The following is a 22,621-nucleotide window of genomic DNA, read 5'->3' as shown; positions in this document are numbered from 1 at the left end:
CGAAGACCTAGTAAAATTGGGATGCATGATTTCAAACCATTTATCAACAAATCATTTACAAATTACCACTGAAAAAAAATTTTAAACTATAGAAAACATTATCATGGAGAATTTTTTATGCATCCATATTTGTAGAACACTTTGAATTCCGATATGCTTTGATAAAGAAAGAAGCTAGGCAGAGATTCGATGCAAATGAGGTCACCTTCAGAGCATCACTGTTCCTGAACGATGCAAAAACATCAAGTTCGAAAGTCATACTTCCTAAGGGGATACGAATTTCGATTGGTTATGGTATAAAGGGGTCATTTTGAATTCAAATACTTATTTATTGATATTCTTGTTTAGTAAGGTATTGAAGAACAGGTAGTGAAGAGCTGGGTAAACCTCTGGCTTCGAGTGGCTGAGTGTTCAACCCAGAAGGGATAGTGACTGTGTCCGAAGGTATTGGCGTTTCCATGAATGAATATCTGTTACGGGATCTAACGTGAATCTCCGCACATCTTTGTTGGTCCAATGGATCATGTTCCATGATAATAGCCTTCACAGGTGGCGGTCCATCAACTGGGGGTGGTGGAAGGTCACTGGTTTCAAAATAACGCTTTCCAGTGACACCGTTCGACTCATTTTCAGTGACTCGCTCAACAGACTGACTTCTGTTCTTTGTAACAGAACTGCTGCGCGAATTTCTAAGCTTCTCGGACACTCCGTTCGTTTGACATTTGGGCTTTCTGGCTCTTATCGATCTAGGTGGCAGCACTGTCGAGACGTGAGGAGATTCTCTCATCTTGCCGATTTCCGACTTTTGTTTGGATTGAGCCACCGTGACTGCACTCCAATGCGTCTGCAATTGAGGGTCGTTAGAATCCGTGGTGTCATAATCATACGGTCTCGGGAGTTTGGTGTATCGATTATTGACCGTTTGTGCCAATTCATTCATTGTCGGCATACTATCCATGAGTGACTCACTATTATCACAGCTGGATGCATATGATGTTTGACCAGAGGAACTTGAAGACTGGCACCGATTGACTACAGTTCCTCTGGTTTCGGAAGCCTGTGAAACAGTGTTCATGCATTTGGGATAAGTAGTATGCTGACTTTGATAGGCAGAAGGCGTCAAAATTTGGTTTTGTGAAATTAAAGAAGTGGTTGCGTAAGGAGTGGCGGTTGCCGAATCACTGATTAGCACTTTGGAAGAATGGGACAGAAAGCTTTCTGTCGTGGCTGCTGATCCGTCTCCAAACTGACTGGAATTCACACCCAACATTAAATCGTCCACCGCAGGGTGAGGTTTTGTAATCTGATACATTGGTTGTGGCGACATCTGAAATGGTGGCAATATATCGTGAGGATATGAACAGAATTCTGTGTCCCATTCAATGTGGGAGGCCAGACAGCGAAGCGCTTGAGTGTTCTCTGGCACTGTGCGAATCGACCTATCCGTGCTGATGGACATACTGGGACGCATCGTGCATTGCGGCTCTTTAACCAATGAATGTTCTCTGCTTGATGTTACTGAAGACGTCCTTGCCTCTTGATTACTTCCATCGGATACACGCTTTTGTTTCCCTTGGGAGATTGGCAGTAGGTATTCCGTGTGTGAACCTGATCGATCGCAAGGACTGGTATGCCCACTAACACCATCAGCATTAAGGAGCAGCCCGTTTGCAGGCATTTGAGTGACATTACCTAAGTGAAACTTGTCTTTCATATAGAGTAGAGCATCGTGATTACCCTCCTGGTCATTCAAGGCAGCCGAAATCTGTAGCCCAATACGCTTATGTGGCTTTCTGCGTCTATGATGAAGCCGGAAGCAACAGGATGAGGCCAGCGTGATGAGAGCACACCATGCAATCACACTACCGATCAGCGTTCCAACAAACCAGGGCTTGTTAAGCAGTTCCACATTTTTTGGTTCCGTTTCGGTCGCATAGATCGATGAATCCTTGTTTTGTCTCGGTACTAAACGAATTGGTTCACTGGGAATGCCCACCCCAGCGCAAGTCATACAGGCCACTTGGAACAGATAGATGGCAGACATATGATGTAACTCAATTAGAGTTTCCGACAAGAGATATGTCACGTTAATGGTCTTCCGTTCTCGTGAATTTTCTTCAAAGATATAAATCAGATAACCGCTTAACGGTCCATTCCAATGCGTGACGATTGGAGATTTCCAAGCCAACTTAACATGTCGATCGTCAATCCAATGGACGGAAATATTGCTTGGTGCAGCCGTTGGAACACCTTCAGGTGTGAGAAGAAAGTGTGGCTCACTGAGAGTTTGACGAAAAATGGACGATAGCGAAGGATCTGTGGGAATCGGATGTATGGTGATGGAGTAGCAGGTGAACGGGTTCAGATTATGCAGCCAACCAACAAGGCGCTCCGGAGGATTTTCTGGCGGATCAAGATCTTCGGGGTGACTAGGTTTCAACCAGGGAACAAGAACGCTGAATGTGGAGGCATTCAGCTGGGTCGATTTACGAAGCTCCTCCATCAGATTCAGCTGACTCTGAAGAAGTATTTCTTTATTTGAATCCCGTGCAAAGCTACAGTAGTCCCTAGACGAAGAAACTCCGGATAGATAAGCGCGACTTTTTGATTTCTTACTGAAAATACCAACGCAGTGACCAAGTGGAGTTATCCTGTATGACAGTTTGAACAATTTTATCGCATTCACTAGGAACGAAAACGGCGACAGTCTCCAGCTAACTTTTGCTGTGGACTTTGAGAATATGCGCATCTGAACATCATGTAATTCAATACTCGGTGGTGTGTTGTGGTACATTTGAACAGGTTCCCCTCTGCTAGTTGCTTGACTTTCGGTAACAAAACTTCCCATGGTAGTCACGGGACCGAGTGGTCGACTAGCCCACCCGATTCGCCCATACATCCATCGAGATCGAACCAAAAAGTAGTATTCGATGCCTTGCTCAAGGCCACGTAGCTGAACATTATTTGTCGGCCAGTCTCGTTCGACAACTAGCCAACCGTCAGCTGGTCTGTCCGAACGATAATATTCTACCCAATAGGCGACTGAATTCTTTACAGGATTAGCCACATCTTCGTTAGATTTTTGTTGCCATATTGCGGCAAGAGACGGGGGATCCCAGCTGATTGTCACACTGGTTGCTGTCATGTTGACTAGACGAAGATTTTTGGGCGGTTGCAGTATGCTAGCAAGTTTGGGGGTATCTCTTTTCCACGTGACATATAATGTCGCGCTCCAGCTCGACTCGACGTGAATTCGCCTACGTTCGATTCCGTCAAACCATTCAACCTTACAGCTCACGCTACAGATGTAAATCCCAGAGTCACTGGGGTGTACGTCCAAAATTTGTAATTCAGAATGCAGGATGCGATATCGTGTGTCATTCAAACCATAGGCGGGTAGTAGCCTGCTCTCTTCCGTTGGATGTATCCGACGCATCCAGTTGACCTTCACATCACTACAGGAATTTCGGTCAGCTGAGCTATCCAACAATTCACACACAAAGGTGACCTTGTCCCCTACACTGATTGTCTGGTTGGCTGGTGGCAATCCTATAATTGGTGCTGTACTGCCAAGCTTGGGTGCTAAATGGAGAGTTCGGGTAGACGTTACGGGATTCGCCATTCGCGGAGGTTCGCTAGTGACTTCATTGACAACAAGTGATGCGCTTGCATGAATAGTGTCGATTGAAGAATGTGCTGTACACTGATATCTTCCGGCATCACCCGATTTGACGTGCCTAACTTCCAGCCGACCATCAGTGTATACGAAAAATCTCGAACTTCTACTTTCTGCCGTTGGGTCAGAGGGGAACACCGGGGTCATATCAGGCAGCTCCCAATAAACCGATGGCTGAGGATGACCGGTTGATAAACAAACAAACTGAACAGTTTCACCAACGTTGGTCCGAATAGTGCTGGGCGGTCGGAGGAATCGTGGAGGAGTGTCTACGACCAGCGTAGCGTTGTGTTCAACTGAACCAGGCACACCACAAATGTACATTCCAGAGTCCGAGGGTTTCACAGATTTGATCCAAATATAGGATCTTGTTATCACTGTCCTGGAGAAATCTAACGGAGCATCTTGCTTACCACGCCTCCAGGAAACTGTTTGGGGATCATCCGCTTCACAGAAAAACTTGGCATCTTCACCCAATCTGACCCGTAAGTGCTTCGGGGTTTCGAGGAATGTTGTGGTTGAAATAACAGACAAAAATGCTGGCCGGGAACTCCTCGATCCAATTAGATTTGTAGCTGTGCAACGATAGTTTCCAGTTTCCTCAAATGTAACCGAGTTGATCCACAGGGTTCCATTATCGAGTACCAACATCTTTGATAACCGGGATGAAGTTGACTCATTCAGTTTAACTATAGACATGTGCCCTGTACTCTGTTCACCCACAAGTACATCGTCTTTTAGCCAACGGATGATCGGTTTAGGAAGCCCTGCAGGTGCCAAACAAGGAAGACTGACGTTCTGTCCAACGTGAACAGTTTCATTTTTAGGCTGTTGAATAAATCTGTCATCTAAGTAGGCTAGTGCACCAAAGACCGGAGGACTGCTTTGTGACCAGCCATATTCGTTTGTTGCATTACAATAGAAAGAGTAGAGTTGTCCACGAGTTGGATTAGAGACCATGAGCCTCCCGTGGTACGGGTTGACGTGGATACCAGAGAGTGAGTCTGTCGATGGAATTCGATCTGCGATCAGCTGACCAGTGGTTGCATTATGCCATTGGACGAAGGGCTTCGGATTGCCTTCAGCCAGACAACTGAATTCCAGAACGCCATCAATTGAAAACTGATTTGTCGGATTGGCTGTGATGACTGGCCGGTTCGGTTTGGTGCTGAGTTGATTTTGCAGCTGAAGTGTAGGAAGGATTTGAAGCAGTAGTCCCACGATCGATGTTCCCATTTCCTAAAATAACTGCTTCAGCATTCTTGTTGCACATCCAACAGTCGATAGCTGAAAACAGTAGAGATTAGACTGTTTAAAGTGGATCGATGATCAGTGCGAAGTACATAACCAGAAAACACGCAAACTACTTCTGTTGACAATCAGACTGCAATCTTCCAGCTTTACAATAATCTTTATTTACAAATACATAAATTACCAAAGCATAAGATAAGAGACAAAAGTTTCGTTTTTCCCGAGAAATTAGACATTATTAATCCCGGAATTATTTTAGGTGTAGCGTTGCAATCGCTAATGATGAGAGCAGGAAAGATGTGAGCTTTGAATGTCAATGAAACGGAGCGCCAGAGCCTCTGAGCTAAGAACTGTTTCATTTGTTTAAGTGACATAAATAACTCACGGTATTTGTGATGAGAACATGTGCGCCCACTTCTATGTTTCCATTAGAGACCTATCTATTTCAGCTCATCCCAACTTTCCGACTTCTAGCATTCGGCGCCCAAAACAACTATTCGTAGGCTACCACCTCACTCATCTCCTCAGCAAGATGGATAGGAAGAAACTTTTTTTCCGACCTTTAAACCGGAAGGTAGACTTAAAGCAACGAGCACATGCATATTGTAACTGAATAAACGCATGAATGATAACGCCAGACACAATATTGAACATTCGCGCACCAGTCAATCAAACGAAAGTTTAGTTGAATACATCCTACCGAATAAGGCTGCCTTAGTTCACACATTTGGGGAAGAGATGACTGAATCCCTCAGATGTTAAGGAATATGATATTTTGCGACAAACACACTCATTTGCGAATCAATTTGTTCTTCACAGGGAACTCAAGTGAATCTGTTGTTTATGATGATGAGCAGTCAAATGATTTGGTCCACTTGTATGACACACAACATAGCTCCAATAATTTCTTCGAATCCAAAAACTTCGCCCCAAGCCCTTATTGTTCAGTCATGGCTGCCTCGACAGCATACTAGAAAAGCGCTAGAAAACACCTGGACACTGGGAAATTCCTCCACCAAATCTAGAATAAATAATGACGGAAGGGGATGAGATCTCACGATCCCCCACTAGGCCACATTTTTCTTCATTTGCAGAACAAATACGATTCAAGTACTCTTGGATGAGCCCTAAATTTGAATTTTTCCATTGCCAAAAACTAGCTTTATCAATGTAAACACATTTAACTCCAATTTCTTGCGATAAACTGCAATATTTGGCCTGCCAAATATGGTGGTAGGATATTAAATTCACACTCATCCTCGACTATTAATAGGTTTTCTCAAAACAAACACAGAATGTAGGACGGGACTACGCTATAAACATTTAATTCGTTCTTATGAACGATGTCATAAAATTCACGAGGTATTCATCAACCCCACAAAGGTAAAACTGCATTTCAGGAACCGTTTCATGATTCCATCGGGATTATCAATTAGTCATTTACACTTGCGACTAGACTATTTTTCGTAATCAAGTGCTGATAAAGAAAAGGCTTGAAATGAAGACAAATGAGTGGTGTTACGAAAGCGCAACTGTCACCAGCTTGCCACTAACACGATCATCTTCGTTTGGCTCTGGTGATGTTTGAAGCCCAAACTAAGGAATTTTTCGCCCTTGTTAGGGCTCTGTGGCAGTGTGATTCCTGAGTCGTACCGGTATTTTGATACCGGACAACGTAGTGGAGAGAACGGATTTTCACCTCTATTCCACTGGTTAGATCAACCGGCCGATACAGCCAGCTTATCGCAAGGTCGATCAAGGCGTCGGATAAACTACTGGGAACACTCTTTTTTCATGAATTTTGAACCAGCTCAGTGCGCGCTGTCTCAGTAGTGACAACAGATTCACACCATACTGGACGCTCGGAAACACAAGGATCATATTGCTTGTGAGTCTTACCAAAAGCGGGTGCGAAGATGTATAGCTCCACTATTTTGGTTTGTTACCGGGAAGACTGCCAAAACCAAAAAAAGGGTATGTAAGTCTTTTGTATTTGCCTGTCTATCGTCCTGAGCTGATTGAATAAGGTGTACTACACAGGTGACGTTATTGCAGTGGCTTAAATTCCGTAACCGTGCAATCGCACCACACTTTAAAAAACTGTCCACTTGAACAGTCCACTTGAACCTCAACATCCACATTCTCGCACAAAGGCCAGGGTTCTGAGAAAATCCCCTGATCAGGTCAACATGTGACAATTCTATGTAGAATCGGAGCTATATGGCAAATCATGATGGGTTTCAGTGGCGGTTTCATTCCATGTGTAAGCACAACAATAACTCATAAACTAACATGGAACGTAAAGTGTCTTGTGCATACAAAACGTCGAATTACTGTCAGGTACGTAGCACATAGCCAAACACTGTGGTATAATGTTGACATCTTTCGTTAAAGTTGAACCACTCGAGAATTCTTCGCAACTGATTAGCTAACCAACCGGAAAGAATGTTAGTGATTAAAGCAGACAAAGCCCTAGATACATTGTGGAAGAATATAAAAGCCTCTCATAAGCTACTACCATCTGAAGTTTCTGGTGCTTCTGACAAAGTTAGATATGTCAACCTATAGAGCTAAAGGGCACACCCACCTACTAGTGTATTACAGCCACACAAGCAAGGGGACCGTTCTTTCCACTCATCCAGAGCGAAATTCCATTGAAGTTTGAGTAACAGTCCTCATTTCTGATATAATTGTGTCCCTGACGAGAAATTACGTTTACGTACAATACCTAAGTCTACCACAGATTCGACGAAAAGCTTTGTTAGTTTGTCTTGGTGTTATATCTGCTGATTCGCCAATCTGCGTTATCTACTGCTGACCGTTCCAGTGCCCAATGGCGGAACAAAAGACTCACAGAAGGGAACACAACAGTTATATTCCGAACAAGCGAGTGCGAGAGAGTGACTGCGTACTTGTCCAAAAGTACAACGGTCTCAACCTATTTATTAGAGGGACACTATCGAAACTTGGTCCAATATTGACGTACGCGGTCTGGCCTTGGTACGAGGCTGCGGCGCACTAACTATCGCTGCATGGGTTTGATACAGGGTTGTGAAGCTCTGCGTATTGAGTGGCAACGTCTTTATGGTCAACATCTAGCGGAGCTGAGGGTTTCAGTAGATTTCGGGCATTCAGCGGTTGCTTTCAGGAATCTGACCTTCCTGATACTTTGGAAATGCTATTCTAAAGGGCGAAAACCTGTGTGTATTTATTTCTGCGTTAGTTTTGGTTTTATCCAGTACAAAACGCCTGAAATCTGTTAGTACAAACAATCTGGATATCATTTGATGTATGAATGGAATTTTGTGCAAACTAAAGCAGCTTACAATGTCACATGCCCTGCAAAGATGTGTTTACGTGGTATGAACTTGGGCTACACATACAGCTCGGGACAAGGTAATGAGAAGAAACAGATCTATGAAGACCTAAGAGGGTAATTTACAATCCGTTCTCACTTTAAAAAAACATCATAATGGAATCTTTTGTGAAAATTTTGACTCCTTTGGGTGTACAAGCACATGATAACCTAAAGCCTACAGTAGCACGAATTTTGAAGCGCCTCAGTCAAACAAGCCACTCCTGTGAAATCGCTACATCACTAAATCCAACAGCTAAGCGGACGTAACATTAATGAAGTTGAGGTGACATCCTCTCAACTCTGTTGTTTCTACGGTCACACAAGGCTGAAATATCGCTAACGTCGCTAATCATAGGCTTAAAAATGGCGGTTTCAAGAACAAGCAAACCCGCCCGATACAATTCGGTCTGCATTGAAAGCTAAACTCAGACGATCGGGAAACACTTCCAGACATCATCTCTAGGTGGGAATGGATGGCAATTCTAAAGAAACAAATTCAAAGTTTTGCAACTAGTTCGTAGCTAGACAAACAGCCCTATAGTCCATCGTCGCTTGAATTAAAAGAAATATCAGACAGAGCTGAGAACATTATGTGGTTTTGGCGTGTTTACTAGAACAAGTATACTGTGACATCTCGAATGTCGTACCAACTGAAACATCAGGTGGCCTTTGTGCATTCCATTCAGTTGAAGAATATCATAAACGAGAGACACTGTTGGGTCTTCCGTGAAGACCAAACTGATTGTAAACGAGTGTATTTGCCAAATACTGAGATTGGTTTAAGTATCAGGGTTTCCAAATTGGAAGAAAATGAATTAGTGTATTGGTCTTGGCTAGCGACCTAATACTGCTTGTTTGCGAGAAAACTCATACCATCTGAGCTAATTAGTAAACTTTCTCACTCCTAAGCGATAAAACTTAGTAGCGCAAGCGCTTAGACACACTGACTATCATGGCGTCTGTGTAGAGGGAATCAGTTTCCGCTAAAAAGAACAGGCATTCAGTGGGATGGGGGAAGGTTGATAACACTCAGAATCTCTAGGCGCACAGCAATACGTGGGATAATTTGTCGTTGCCTCTGATAACCAAAATTAGACAGTAGGAGATCACACTTCGGATGAACAACTTATTGGGATGGAGCTCAGAGCTCAGAAAGTGCTGTTAAATGGTAGTACGTTGTTGAAGTGGCCATCTTGAAATCCGGGTGTCAAGCCAGAAATGATTCTCTAGGTCATAGTAGTACGTCAGGTTTGAAAAACCGCCAAATTCTGCTTCCACTGCTCTGGTGATGGTTGACGTCCAAAGTAAATGGAGTACCAAAGACTGGATCCTCTTTTGAATGTATGCCGAAGAACTTTTTGGACGTCTTGAAGCAAAGTGCTCAGATCAAACTGTTTCCCTCACCAGAACAAGTGGCAGGAGGCTTATTCCAAAATTTTCAACCAATAAACATCTCATTTTCTTACCTTGTCCATCACCAACTCTCCACTAATTACATCATTCAGTTAACCAAATGAGACATAGCCTGATAAGTCTGTGGCTGGCTAGAGTTTAGTTTTACACTATTAACTCGATTTAAACGCACTATCTTGTTGTTGTCGCGGTAGCCAACAGGATCGGACAAACGATCTGTCACTAAAACGAATTCACTAACTCTGTACATCAGCTTTTAAAGCTACTTTATTGATGTTTATGATGGTCTTGGCAGCTGTTCCTCGTCGAAATATCATCTATTTCTTGGAGATGAACTGACTATTAGACTGAGGAGAATAGTTGAATGAATGCTGCAGATACCAAACTCATTTTTGTCCACTACAGTGATAGAGCACAAGATAACTGGAGTAAGTACATGGCACAGGAAAGTGGCAAGCAGATATTAAGTTGTTTTGACCATATATGTGAGAGAAACCAGATCCTCTAAGGACCGAGTTCAGGTACTAGTTGAGGCAAAATGAAGAGTTGGCAAAAATCAAATTCTGCGAGTCTCAGGTTGGTGTCCCGATTTCGCATTTACTGTGTGAAATGTCATCATAAGCCAGTCAGGATAATACTGAGACCACCTGATAGCAAATGGACATTATGGTAATTCCTTGGCGCCAACTATAAGGTTACTGGAAAGATCTGGACATTCCACAACCAGTTCTGTTCATTTGGGTTCCCCTCAAGTTAACTTAGATCCCTAACTTCAGTGAAGCCTCGTGGCAATTGAACTCCAGAATAGTCTCCCAAGGGATTACCGTTATTGGCCAAACTGAACTTGCAGAGGAAATGGCCCAAGATCTATCAACATAAACAAATAAATTGGTTATCANGGATCGGACAAACGATCTGTCACTAAAACCAATTCACTTACACCATACATGAGCTTATAAAGCTACTTTATTGATGTCTATGATGGTTTTGGCGGCTCTTTCTCGTCGAAACATCACCTAGTTCTTGGGGTTGAACTAACTATTATGCTGAGAAGAATAGTTGAATGCAGACAGCAGACTCATTTTTCTCCACTACAGTGATAGAGCACAAGCTAATTGGAGTAGCTACATGGTACAGGAAAGTGGCAAGCAGATATTAAATGGTCTTGAAATGGTCTTAGGAAATGCCAACTGACCGGTGATAAAACATTGAACAGTGAAGCAAAAATCTAATTTGCATCTTAGTTACAAAAACTGGACACCCATCTTCTGCCGAACGAGCCTTCTTGGACTTTCCTGGAGATTCCTTGACTCCACTCATTCGTCGGTCAAATCCAGGCAAATGTTACAAAGTGGCTCCACGAAATCCGCAACAGATCTCCCTTTTTCAATAGACGCAAAGCGAAATTCTACGAACAACACATACTACTCGCGCGCCTCCCCGTCAGTAGTATCGCCGTTACACTAGTAGAGGCAAAATGAACAGTTGCCAAAAATCAGATCGTGCGAGTCTCAGATTGACGTCACAATTTCGTACCTTCTGTGTGAAATGCTATCATACTCCAATCGGGATAGTATTGAATTTAGCTGAGTAAACAGATTTCATGGTCTTTCCTTGGCGCCAACTATAAGGCTATTGGAAAGATCTGGACATTCTACAACCAGTTCTGTCCTTTTGGGTTCTCCTCAAGTTGACTGAGATCCCTATTTTCAGTGAGTTTTCGCCACATTGGAACTCCAGAATAGTCTCCTAAGGGATCGGCTTAACTGGACTTGCAGATGAAGTGTCCTCGGACTCATCAACATAAACAACTAAGTAAGTTATCCGACATTTCTTCCAAAACAATATAGAAACTAGCGGGAAAATGACAACAGCTAGAGGCTTTGACGGTCTGAGTTGGCAGCAATGAGGATTCAATTAAACTTCCTCTAAGGAAGTATCGCGATAGAGTCCTACCCCCTAATCGATTTTATCTAAAGTAAGATTTGAAATTTCCACATTTTAATTCAAATTACTTTTCAGCATGTTGGACCTTTGTCACTTATAATTGTGAGGTTGTCGAATAAATTTTAGAAAATTCACAACCTCCGAAGACCTAACAGAATATTCATTTACCCCACTTTCTGAAGCGTGACACAACGTCATTGGTATCTTTACGCGAAAGTATAAAATCCGCTTCTTGTTCAATCAGTTGAAATCAAACCAGATTATTCCAGATTCAGATATTTCCCATCACCCGTTTTTATACCCCCTCAAGTTTAATGAGCGTCACACTCTAAAACATAGAAATGAAAATAAATTGTACAAGTTGAAAATATCGTCTTGCATTTCGCAACTGCTAAATGTCGAAAGTAATGTCCGTTGCTTCACGAACAAAGTGGATGTAATAAAGGGTCTGGAATGTTGCTTGAAGATCAAACCAGTCAGAAACTTACATGCCCTACAGAAGAGGCGACACACCAATGGAATACGCAAATGTGTGTATTTCGCGTGTTACACGCAACTTAGTGTCCGGATAAAAAATGAATCTGATAACAACTAGAGGACTATTCCTACCTGATGAACCTCAAGAAGGGCGGGGTCGATGAGCTGAGGAGACATTTTCAGCGACCTAGTGAGTAGTGTGTTCCACCAAGAAAATACACTGCAGTGTCCCGACCATCACGTTCATTGAAGTTTGCGGCGGTGCTCGTGCGCATATCTGCTTGAAGAATGGCACAAACGAGAGATCTAGTTAAGTTTCTTGTTTACGACGATATAATTTGCGAATGAGTCTGTCTTCATTACAAAATAGCCATCAGCTAAGCAGCTCTCAGATAAACAAGAATAAATCACATTAGGTTCACTTCACCGTTTTTAAACGCAGGCTAACCCATGGAGCAAAAAATGGGTGCAGTGCTCAACACTTTTCAGTGGAGTGATACATTCCCAATGTCAATGAGTTAGTCCATTCTACATCGGAGTTTTACGTGTGAGCGAAACGACAAACTAACTCTACCTTATCCAACTCTGTCAAGCATATTCGAACGACTCACGGGTCTGTTCATCATCCGCTCCGAATAAATCACTCTACCAAGTTGTGCTATACGCCCGACTGTCAGCCCGATGTAGTTGTGATGGTACTCTGGAAACTGATGCCCACATGTCACAAACACACTTGTCTGGTAAGCAACCTCCGCTCATCCGTGAAAGTTGAGTCGCCAAAAGTGTGCCACCACCAAGCGGTTCATGTGCCACTATCAACTGTAAACGACAGTTTACACCTAATTTGTGTCTCGCCATGGATTAGATTTCACCCGCATGCACGTGTCAGTTGAACTCGCGCCGTCGCCAACGATTCCTTGACGTGAATTCTAGATAGATGAGGAAATCTTGCACCAGTTTGTCAACTTATGTAGACCCATAGATAAGATTGTGAATGATTTAAGAGAGCGCAATGACCCTCAGTGAGCCAGGGAAGGTAAAGTTGTTGATTAGCTACTAACGAAAGTTCCTTCAGTTACAGTGGACGGATGATACCTACCTTACAGAATAGGATTTACATCTTGTAAAGTCACCCAGGCATACCACTTATCAGGTGAACGGAAATTAGTTGCGATTGCATAAGAACACGAAAAGTGGTTGATTAATTCACGAACAAGGAGGATGCTGAAGCGGTAAAAACAATAGGGTACGCTAAAGTATTTCGGAGAATTTCGAACTGGTCACCCATAAAATATCGTTATCGGCTTTGCGAAGCACCTTATTTCCGTTTCGTGGCACAACCTTGCCCCTTTCATGAAATGGTTTGAGCAATCTTTAAGGTGACACAAAAACGGATTTCATCGATGTCTGACAATGCTTGAAGTGTTGAACTTTCAGCTATTGTCACCTTCCACAGAGACCACTCAGAGCAATCGACTACGAGCGTTCTTCTCCACAAGTTTGTCTTTACTAGGAGAGAGTTTTTAACTGCAATATACTTTGAGTGGCGGTTCAAAGTTAATTGTCCTGAGAGATTCACCGAGTTGAAGAAGAACAGCTCTGGTAAGTCAAATCATTTTTCTTCCACCGACCAATAGCGACCAGGTTTTACACAAGTCTCACAACAATGTTTGTTCTTCCCCCTAAAATACGACTAAAGACGTGTGCCCAAATTGGAAGAACGTGAAAAATGCGATGGAATAAATAGTGAATAAAACCAATTGAGTCCACTTGCCCCTTCCCAAATGTGTTCGAATGGCTGCTACTCTCAAACCTCGCTGTAAGTTACCTTTTTTCAACCTGATGTTTTTTTCCACAAATTTTAGGGAGACCAGCAGAAAACACAATCTCGTTAGGGTTTGAACTGAGTAGATGAAACAGGAAATCACTTTACAGCTCCTCCAACCTCGGTGAACGGAAATTACATTCGGAGCGGAGTGGCACTGTAATTTATGCACAGGTTTGATATCATTCGGCAGTGATTGGTGTTTATCTTGTCTGCTCTTTGACAAAAAACAAGTTTAATGCAAATGTGACCTCTCCGCGGACCAACATCATTCGAGCTATTACAGCATTAAATATTCAAATTGAATCAATGAATCATAATAGAATTGAAACAATCATGGAAGTTGCACAAATATTTAAGTGCTGTTGAACGTGTATGTGTGGACGTCTCTGTACGGTAATTTCTGGTTACGTTGTGGCACTGTGAAGTACGTGGTGTGATTCGTTATCTTCCTTTGAGCACGAGGTAACTCACTCGGCAGCTCGGTATTATCTCAACCCTCGTGCTTCTTTCGGTTTACATGGCGACTGGGCACCGAAAGGGTGTGCATCCTCTTGAAGTGAAGAACGGGTTATACCAACATCAGGAAAAGATGAGGTTTCATATGAAATTGGGTGCCAGCCAAACGAGTATTTTCTGAGGCAAAAACTCTTGGTAAATGGCCGCTATCGTCTATCAACAGGTTGGAATGCTGGTGGTCAAGTTCGGAGAGAGCGCTGATAAGCATCCGAGATAGTCGGGCCGCAAAAAACTCAGAATAATTCTACAGTGCTACAATCCTGATGTCATCAAAGTCACTAAAGTCGACATCATACCAGCTTTAGCTATGTTTGTCAATGCAGCTTGATGTGTGCTCGATGTTTGTACGCGACAATTTATCTAACTGGGTACCAAGTTTCTGACATTCATGTATTTAATAATCGGCTTTCTCCTACCTGCCACCGGAACCAACATGGTCTTGGAGCACATTCAACTCAATTCTGGTTCAGCTTGAACGGAAACCCTGATGGGGATATACTATGAAGCACGACAGTTCGTTTGTTCAAACGTACGTCAATTTATCCTTTCGGCACAACACCTATAATCAAAAGGAACACAAATCCCTGGTAGCTGCCACCAAGCACCTGTGTCCATCAGGGACATTGGGCCCTCCGGAAGAACTGAAACGATTTATTGCCAACCTAACTGCCGTGCACATACTTCGTACACTAGTATGTAGAATAATGAAAAGTTGAATATTCCACAGCTTAGTTATTCATGGTAGGAAGTCGAGCAAAAACCTCTTACACGAACTGTGTTATCCACCAGAGAGGAACCATACATTGTGCCAGAGTTATTCAGATTGAAGAAGGATCTCCAGAACATCGATGTTGCCCATAATTAGCCGATTAGGTAAGTCAGCTACCACAACAACAAAATGGCTGGCCATGTTCTCATGGGTATGTTATCTCGGGTACTGCGAAAAACACCCAATTTTTCTCAGATCGCTGCATCAGTCACTACAGGCAAAGTGTTTTTAAAGTGGAATAATTCACCTTTTTGAAAGAAGTGTATATCTGAGGAGTTCGTCCAAGTAAACTTCCGTCGGCAGCCACGTCAATGCAATACTTGTATGAGTTGGCGAACGGCAGAAGACCAGTATAGGATCGCTATCTCCTAGCCAATGGAATTTGAGAAGCAAGTTGTTGCCATAACTAATAGTAAGAATGCTCCAAAGCAAAACCAATGTTGCATGATGTGCAACTTTTGCTCAATTATTCCGACACTAACGGCAGATCTAGTCTTCGCTGCGGAGTTGTTTACTGGGAAACACCAGCTGAATAGTTACAGAGTATTGAACATGGAAGCAAAACTCTCATATGCATCTTGTTTAAAAAACTGAGTATCCATCTTCTCCGTGAAGGCGTTATCCTGAACTTTCCTGGATATTCATTGACTGGCGCTCAACTGCAAGCAAATGCTACAAAGCGACTCCACAGATTCCGCTATAGATCTCACTTTTCAAGAGACGCGGAGCTGATTTACGAGAAAACATGCTACTCGCGCGCCTCATCAGTAGTGTTCACCAGCAGAAACGAAAAGGGTTTGCCTCAGCAACTTTCGGTATATCTCCAAGCAAATAAATTCATAAGGAGGACAATGTGATCCGAGTTGGTGTCAGCCTACGACGGGACAACTAAGGCCCTCCGGGTGTAGCATGATCATCCACACATTAACAAAATGATTAGCACTCGAAGTAGAATTCGCCCTGCAACTAGTAAATGAGAGTAGTCGGACAGGAGTTGAGAATATTAAGAGAATCTTCATTGAAAAACTTCTTGCCAAGCAAGTTGTGGGGAGCAGAAATATCAAATGCGTTCGAGAACTCTAAATAGTTCTCACTCACTACTGGATTATTCGCTTATGGTAAATATGCCCAACAAAGCTGTTTTTGTTTGCCCGTCGACGTATCACCGTATCGCTAGCATAACATCGTGAAAATGTCATCGGAATAGCTTGTTTACTAACGAAAAACAACTGTAATAAATACGCCGCGGTCAAAGAACTATTTTGCCTGCTAGTTTGCGTAAGAGCGTATGTCATCCGCATACCAATGAGTTGTTTCAGACATGCAAAAGATGATCAGACTGGACAGTGTCATGTCGCATGTCGTGAGCGTATTGTTTACGTATGGACCGCTTGTACGGTCGAGCCTTTTGAGTTACGGAAACCAGTCTGTGCGACAACGACCTTTTTGATGTTGGCGCCAATGGAAGGAGACAGAGAGTTTCGCATCTGTTTAAAATGCTTCCAGATTGTTGATCGGTTTGTAAGGTATTGTCCATGGAACATACCAATGGGAACATGGTTGAAAAAACTATAACTGCGAGACAGTAAAATAGCAGCCAAAGGGTGTGTGATAAACCGGCTATGAACTACTTCACCGATTGGTTGTTTGCATAATGTCTAGGCCTTTCTGCTGAGATGATTTTTAGATATATATCATCAGACTACAACATCACATCGCCGTCTGTCGCTACAAAGAACATTTTCGATCAACATGCTGAGGCAATTAAGATTTGTTTCTCGATAAGCTACTTCTAAAACTATACCCATCTTTTGGTTTGTATCTGAAGGCTAGGAAAAATAATGCCATCCTAATGGTAATGAATCGCAAAAGGCATGCAGTTTCCGTATTAATCGAGACAGACACTGTTTGCATCGCTATGATGCAGCGAATTTGGTGTTTGGAGGTTCGGCGGTTGCTATTGTAAACAAAGAGCTCCGAAATCTGGCTCATTAGCTGGGTCACACGCGATGGACTTTGAGACAGTGGGTTTGGACACCATGTCGTCGTTCACAAAGCTTTTCAGTTTGTAGCCTCTTCGCAGTTATAAAGCAATACTCCCCATAATTACTACCATACGCTTTTGCTCTGAGATGAATATTCAGCGGGCTCGTGACACCGTGATCATGACCAGTTCATAATCAGTTCACCTACGTGAATCTATTACCAGTGCGTGTCTTTGACCGTGACTGGGTTTTTGGATTCTGTTGTTTAAAAGGCGGGCAAATGTGTGATCCATAGCCTACCAACGCCCGCAAGCGATTTGTGAACTGTAGTATATGAGTAGTCAGCATTTTGGCACAGATCGTTCGATGAAACAGCCACGCTGTGCAGATGTGATCTCCTCTGCACAGTTCCTACAGACACCGTTTTCTGTATCTTCACAACCGTGGAGTTCAGTTTGCAGAGTTTTTGTCGTGGCTCATATGTTTATGCACAGAAACGATAGGTCAGAAAGGGGTAAAAGAACCGTACGGACCTGTATTTACCAAGTGGTGTAAGACTGTTCAAAGAATCAGTTGTCTTGTGAATTAATTTTTCAAACAAAACGTGCTCAAGATGCAGCTGCCCCACCTGTTCCAATAACGTCTGATCAGGTCTTCGTAACGTTTGTGGTCAAACACCGGAGCTATCACAACCATACTTTATCCTTGTTTCTAATGCACACGTAGGAAACTCGTATGTGACTGCGCTCGTGATGTTGTCCATGACCCTGGCTGATGTTGAGAAAATGATAATTGAGGTCTTAATAGGTCGACATCTCAGCCTTTGTATAGATAGTACTTTTATTTTGTCAGTCATCTAAGCCAATGGAAAATTCGCATTGATTGCCGCAGGTACCAGTGTATCAGCTCAGTTTGTGAAGAAGCATATTAGCTTGCATGTCGTAGTCACATGCCGAGGCTAATGACATTTGTATTGGTTATTATACAGACTCCAATAAGAATGATTGCTTCTGCAAGTAGATCGTTAACTGTAGTTCTCGTAATATATCAACCCCTTATTTGCAAGCTGTTTTTATAGTCAAGTGAGATGTTGTTTGAGTAAAGGCTAGCGAAGCTGAGCTAAGCTGAAGTAACAGGTATCACTAAGTAGCGGTCTTCTCTCTCAGGGTACTCCAGATACCTCCAGACCCTCAGGCTTCTAGGTTAACCTTACCGCGTGTTTGCTGTAGTCGCTCAAACTACCATGACATTCTTGAAGCGCACTTGCTTTGGAATGCACAACAGGTTTGCGTCGCATCTGCTGCTGCACCTGGTCCAAATCACTTCAAGAACGGAATTTGTGCTGAAGTTTTAGAAATTGTCCAGTCCTGTGGGACCGTACCACTTATGCAGTGGTAACTCACTCATAGCGTATAGGCGACAAGGTAGGCGGTTATAATTCTCCTCGCCCATTTCAGTGCATTCTGAAATAACATGTTAGACGTTAGCGGAACAGAATGTCTGGTCAACAAACGCATGCCGAAACCCACATCCACTGAAGAGCATTCCATAAAGTAACTGAAAATATGTGGTAATAACGTATTTAGATAGGAATAGTCCTCTCAGCCCTCAAGTGTATCCACTGCAGCACATTGCGGTAAAGCATCTCACTTGAATCACTGATAGACGAATAAGAATAACGCGTGATTTTTCACCGGGAGAATCCTCAGGAATCGGCATCTTGAAGACAACACAGCAACCGTAAACGTTGTAAACCATCGCACTAGAGCTCGCCACATATTTCACACGTTTATGACCGCTAAGTGAAGAAAACACCATAACCTTCAGTGTATCGTACGAATACGTTTTATGTGAAATTACACAGTCTGGATAACATCCGCTCGGTCAGTCGGAACAGACTAGGGTAGGACAAAGCACCCACTGGAATAAGTCCTCTGTCTTCCCTCAACTAAACCTGGATTCGTTTCAGAACGATATGTTCATCCATACGTAATTCAAAGATGGCGTGTTAACGGGACACCACGTACTAAGCATTCACCCCCCCCCACACACACACACACCCGACTGAGACTGTAGCACTGGACGGTGAATGTGGTGTGCATCAGTGAACTTCTATTGTTTGAAGCTCAGTGAAATACACTTCTAAGTAAAAAGCTGTAGTTAGGAACTATCAATCTGATTGATTGGGCTCTTTAGTATTCTACAAATAATAAAAATTGGTATGATAAAAAAAGAAATGTGAAAGTGAATAAGTCGAGAGAGATCGGTGTGCTTGATGAGTCTGACGACAGGATAACGTAAAGCTTCGGAACACCTCAAAATGAAACAAGAATTGACAGATTTGTACAGTGGAATAAAAGAATAGAAGTAATTAAAACCTAGCAGCAATTCAGCCACTTCTACTTCACATTGTCCGTTGAATGTCGAATGAATCTGATGAAGCTGACTCGAACTGAACATTGATCAGATACTTGTTATCGTAAATTGATGTATATATTTTAACAAAGGAAATGCCATCAAGAGATCATCCAAGAATTATCTACTTTACTATTATATATTCTTTTTCGAACGATATTTTTTGATTGCGACAATATCTTGTACTGTGTTCTCTTGAATTTATCTTGGAGAAATCGCCTTGCAACTGTGGTCACGCGGGAAACAACGGATTGCAGCCAGTGCTATCAGAGGTCTGTGAACTGACGATACGGCTAGCATAAGAAGCTTTTGATGTAATTAATCAATAAAATCAATAGGTAGGAGGATGGCTCTTCCAAGATGACAGGGTTTAAAGTGAATTCATAACTCCTCGATAATCATAAAGTACCGAAATACTTTACCGGCTCCAGGACGACAGGACAACTCTCCAGAGGAATTTAGCTTGAAAAAACGCTGGTTCTCACATGCACGCACAATTTCTGAGCATTTTTATGATTCTTTCTCTTTGAACTTAAAATCAGAAATCCTATCGGCCGCCCTTTCTTGGACTTTGTATGCGCCTTGCAATTAAAATGCAAACTGATGCGAACAGGCGATTAATTCTACTTCATGTGGTGGCGAATCGCATGCAGTCAACTTGGCCTGCGCAACCAACATATCTATGACCATCTACGCGATTGGATCTACCTAAATTCCGCCCAATAACACACCGTTCCGTGAACGATTCCAATCCAATCTTCATTTGCAAAACTAAGCACAATTCGTATTTTTTTCGATAACGCTCTCAGAAGCACTCATGTCGCTTGCATGTCAATGTCAAACTTGGTTCTCTGAAACTCGTCAAATCTGGCTGTGTCAGTGAGGCGAACGACAACTGTCCACACCTCAGCTCTCACTGACATTTCCGTTTTGGACGTTCCGAAAACGTGAATACTGTCATACCGATTACGGTTCTTGGCATTTGATACAGGAAAATACTTTGAACGGGGTTAGTTTGCATTTCGTGACATTTTCAAACCCGTTATCTGGGTGCACACTCATTGCTAGGTGTGCCAATCCTAAGATATGTTGAGTTAATTAAACGTAATTCGGTGTCAATCTGCAACTTTAAAAGCTGAAGAGCAAATTGACAAATGGCGCAAAATTTGGGAACCTCATAAATTAAACGTCAGTGATGCATCCTCTTGTTCTCGTGGGTAGTTTACAGAATTTTCACTCACGAACATATCCAGATGGCGTTACGCTGAAGAGCAATAGCCTGTGTCCGTACATCTTCGATACAAAATGGATGTCGGCCTTTGTTCAACATCTTTGGTCATTTTTAATCCAAATTCTCACACAGTGTTTAACAGCATGCTAGTATGCTTCAGAGCAGGCACATCTGGCCGTCCTTCAAGAGTGATTGATCATATCTTGCTACTCTGACTGAGTGTTCAGCTTGCATTTTTCAACTAACTTCTACGTCCACACCGGTCCACCTCGGCGGTAGCCAAATGCTCCGTAAGGAATCCCAGCCTTGCAAAATAAACTAGCCGTAGGACACTCCAGTGAGGAAATTGCTTCAAGTGGGGTCGGTAAATGACGCTGAATATTCAACATCAAAGCAACGAAGCATGCGGGTGAGCAGTGAAAACATCTGGACGACTAGCATCCTGTGCAGTGAAGCAAGGCTGAATGACGCACCTACCTTCTGCTTCCTTGAATACATTTGGATTCTTCTTGAGGGCTGGAATGTCAAACGTTTATTGAGGGTCACTACATCTATTAAATATGCGTGACCTTCTGAGAAATGAGTGAGTCAGTTCCTCATAGCTAAACCGTAATACCTTTGGACGAAACAGAACGCACAAGCCGTCGATTTTGATGCGGATCAAGGTGAAGAAGTTCGCCGGGTAAATAAGCAAAATCATCGTGTCAGTTATCATGAAAACCTCACCGACTATGAATACTTATTCAACAGCGAGACCCTCACAACATTCACCAGCCCCTCTAAGCTGCATCGCCATGCCATCATTGTGACAGTGTTTATAGAACCATGCCCTGGTCCAGTAAACTTACGGTTATCGATGTGGTTACCTGCAGGATGACGTGGCGTTAGCAGGCTGGTTGCTAGTTAGCAGGTAGACAATTCTGGAGACCCACGAGGTCGATTCTACTCCGACATGAGCTTTCAGACATTACATGGATTGATGGAAGTCATAGGTCCAATAGAAAGAGTGCACTCTTTTAGAAGAGTCCTTGTTCGATCTAACTTGACCTAATGATAATTCCCCCATTCATTCGCTTACTCCGCCTATGTACTTTTGATCTTCAGTTGTTTTGCTTATCCGTACCTGCCACTCACTGGCGCAGAGGTCGTCCTTTCCGACACTTGTGTATTGACGAGTGTCTGTGAGTCAATGTGCGCTGCTGACCCACTTACCCATGTGCGCTCATGTCCCGTTTGCTGAGTCTGCCTTGACTTGTTTTCTCATGAGTTCCGTGTGGTCGTACGTCCAATGATAATCACGAGACCGTCTTCGGAAGGAACGACCGCAACCCACGCTACCGAGTCATCATTCCGCTCGCCCCTGTCGGGTGTGCCGACGTTGACACTGCACTGTGCCGGCCAGTGACGGACCTGTGAAATAGTTGACGCTACGAACGTGAACAATTGAGGTTTGTTGTACACATTTGCTTACCCTTGTGTAAATAGTACCGTACAATTACGAACCCAACTCTTCCTCTTGATATTCGAGATTGTCGAACCTATGCGTCACTCAAAGCTCCGTATCGGGAACCCCAACAGTTCTGTTGAGTTCATTTTACGCTACCTTACTTCTTATAAATCCCTGATATCGTTAGTGACAAAAGCGAGCATAAAACAGTGCACTAATTATCTCCTCTGGTTACTGTATTGTCTAATCATTCGGAAACAACGCCTCAACGGCACTCAAAGAACTAGTCTACGGCGAACTTCATTAGG

At 43.0% G+C, this 22,621-nt stretch overlaps 1 protein-coding gene across 1 annotated transcript in view; it reads right to left on the bottom strand.

The window, feature by feature from the left end:
* Nucleotides 1-328: 328 nt before the first annotated feature.
* Nucleotides 329-22,621, bottom strand: part of T265_01778 (hypothetical protein) — a gene marked incomplete at both ends in the record, with an annotated part of 40,398 nt that continues 18,105 nt past the window's right edge. The window contains one exon of the mRNA XM_009165868.1: nucleotides 329-4,912. Coding sequence (XP_009164132.1) covers nucleotides 329-4,912 — 4,584 coding nt within the window. The remainder of the gene's footprint in view (nucleotides 4,913-22,621) is intronic.

The sequence above is a fragment of the Opisthorchis viverrini genome (assembly GCF_000715545.1).
Source record: "Opisthorchis viverrini unplaced genomic scaffold opera_v5_19, whole genome shotgun sequence".
Classification (NCBI taxonomy): domain Eukaryota; kingdom Metazoa; phylum Platyhelminthes; class Trematoda; order Opisthorchiida; family Opisthorchiidae; genus Opisthorchis; species Opisthorchis viverrini.
Note: the sequence above shows the minus strand (reverse complement) of the source record. Positions and strands in the feature narration are given on the sequence as shown.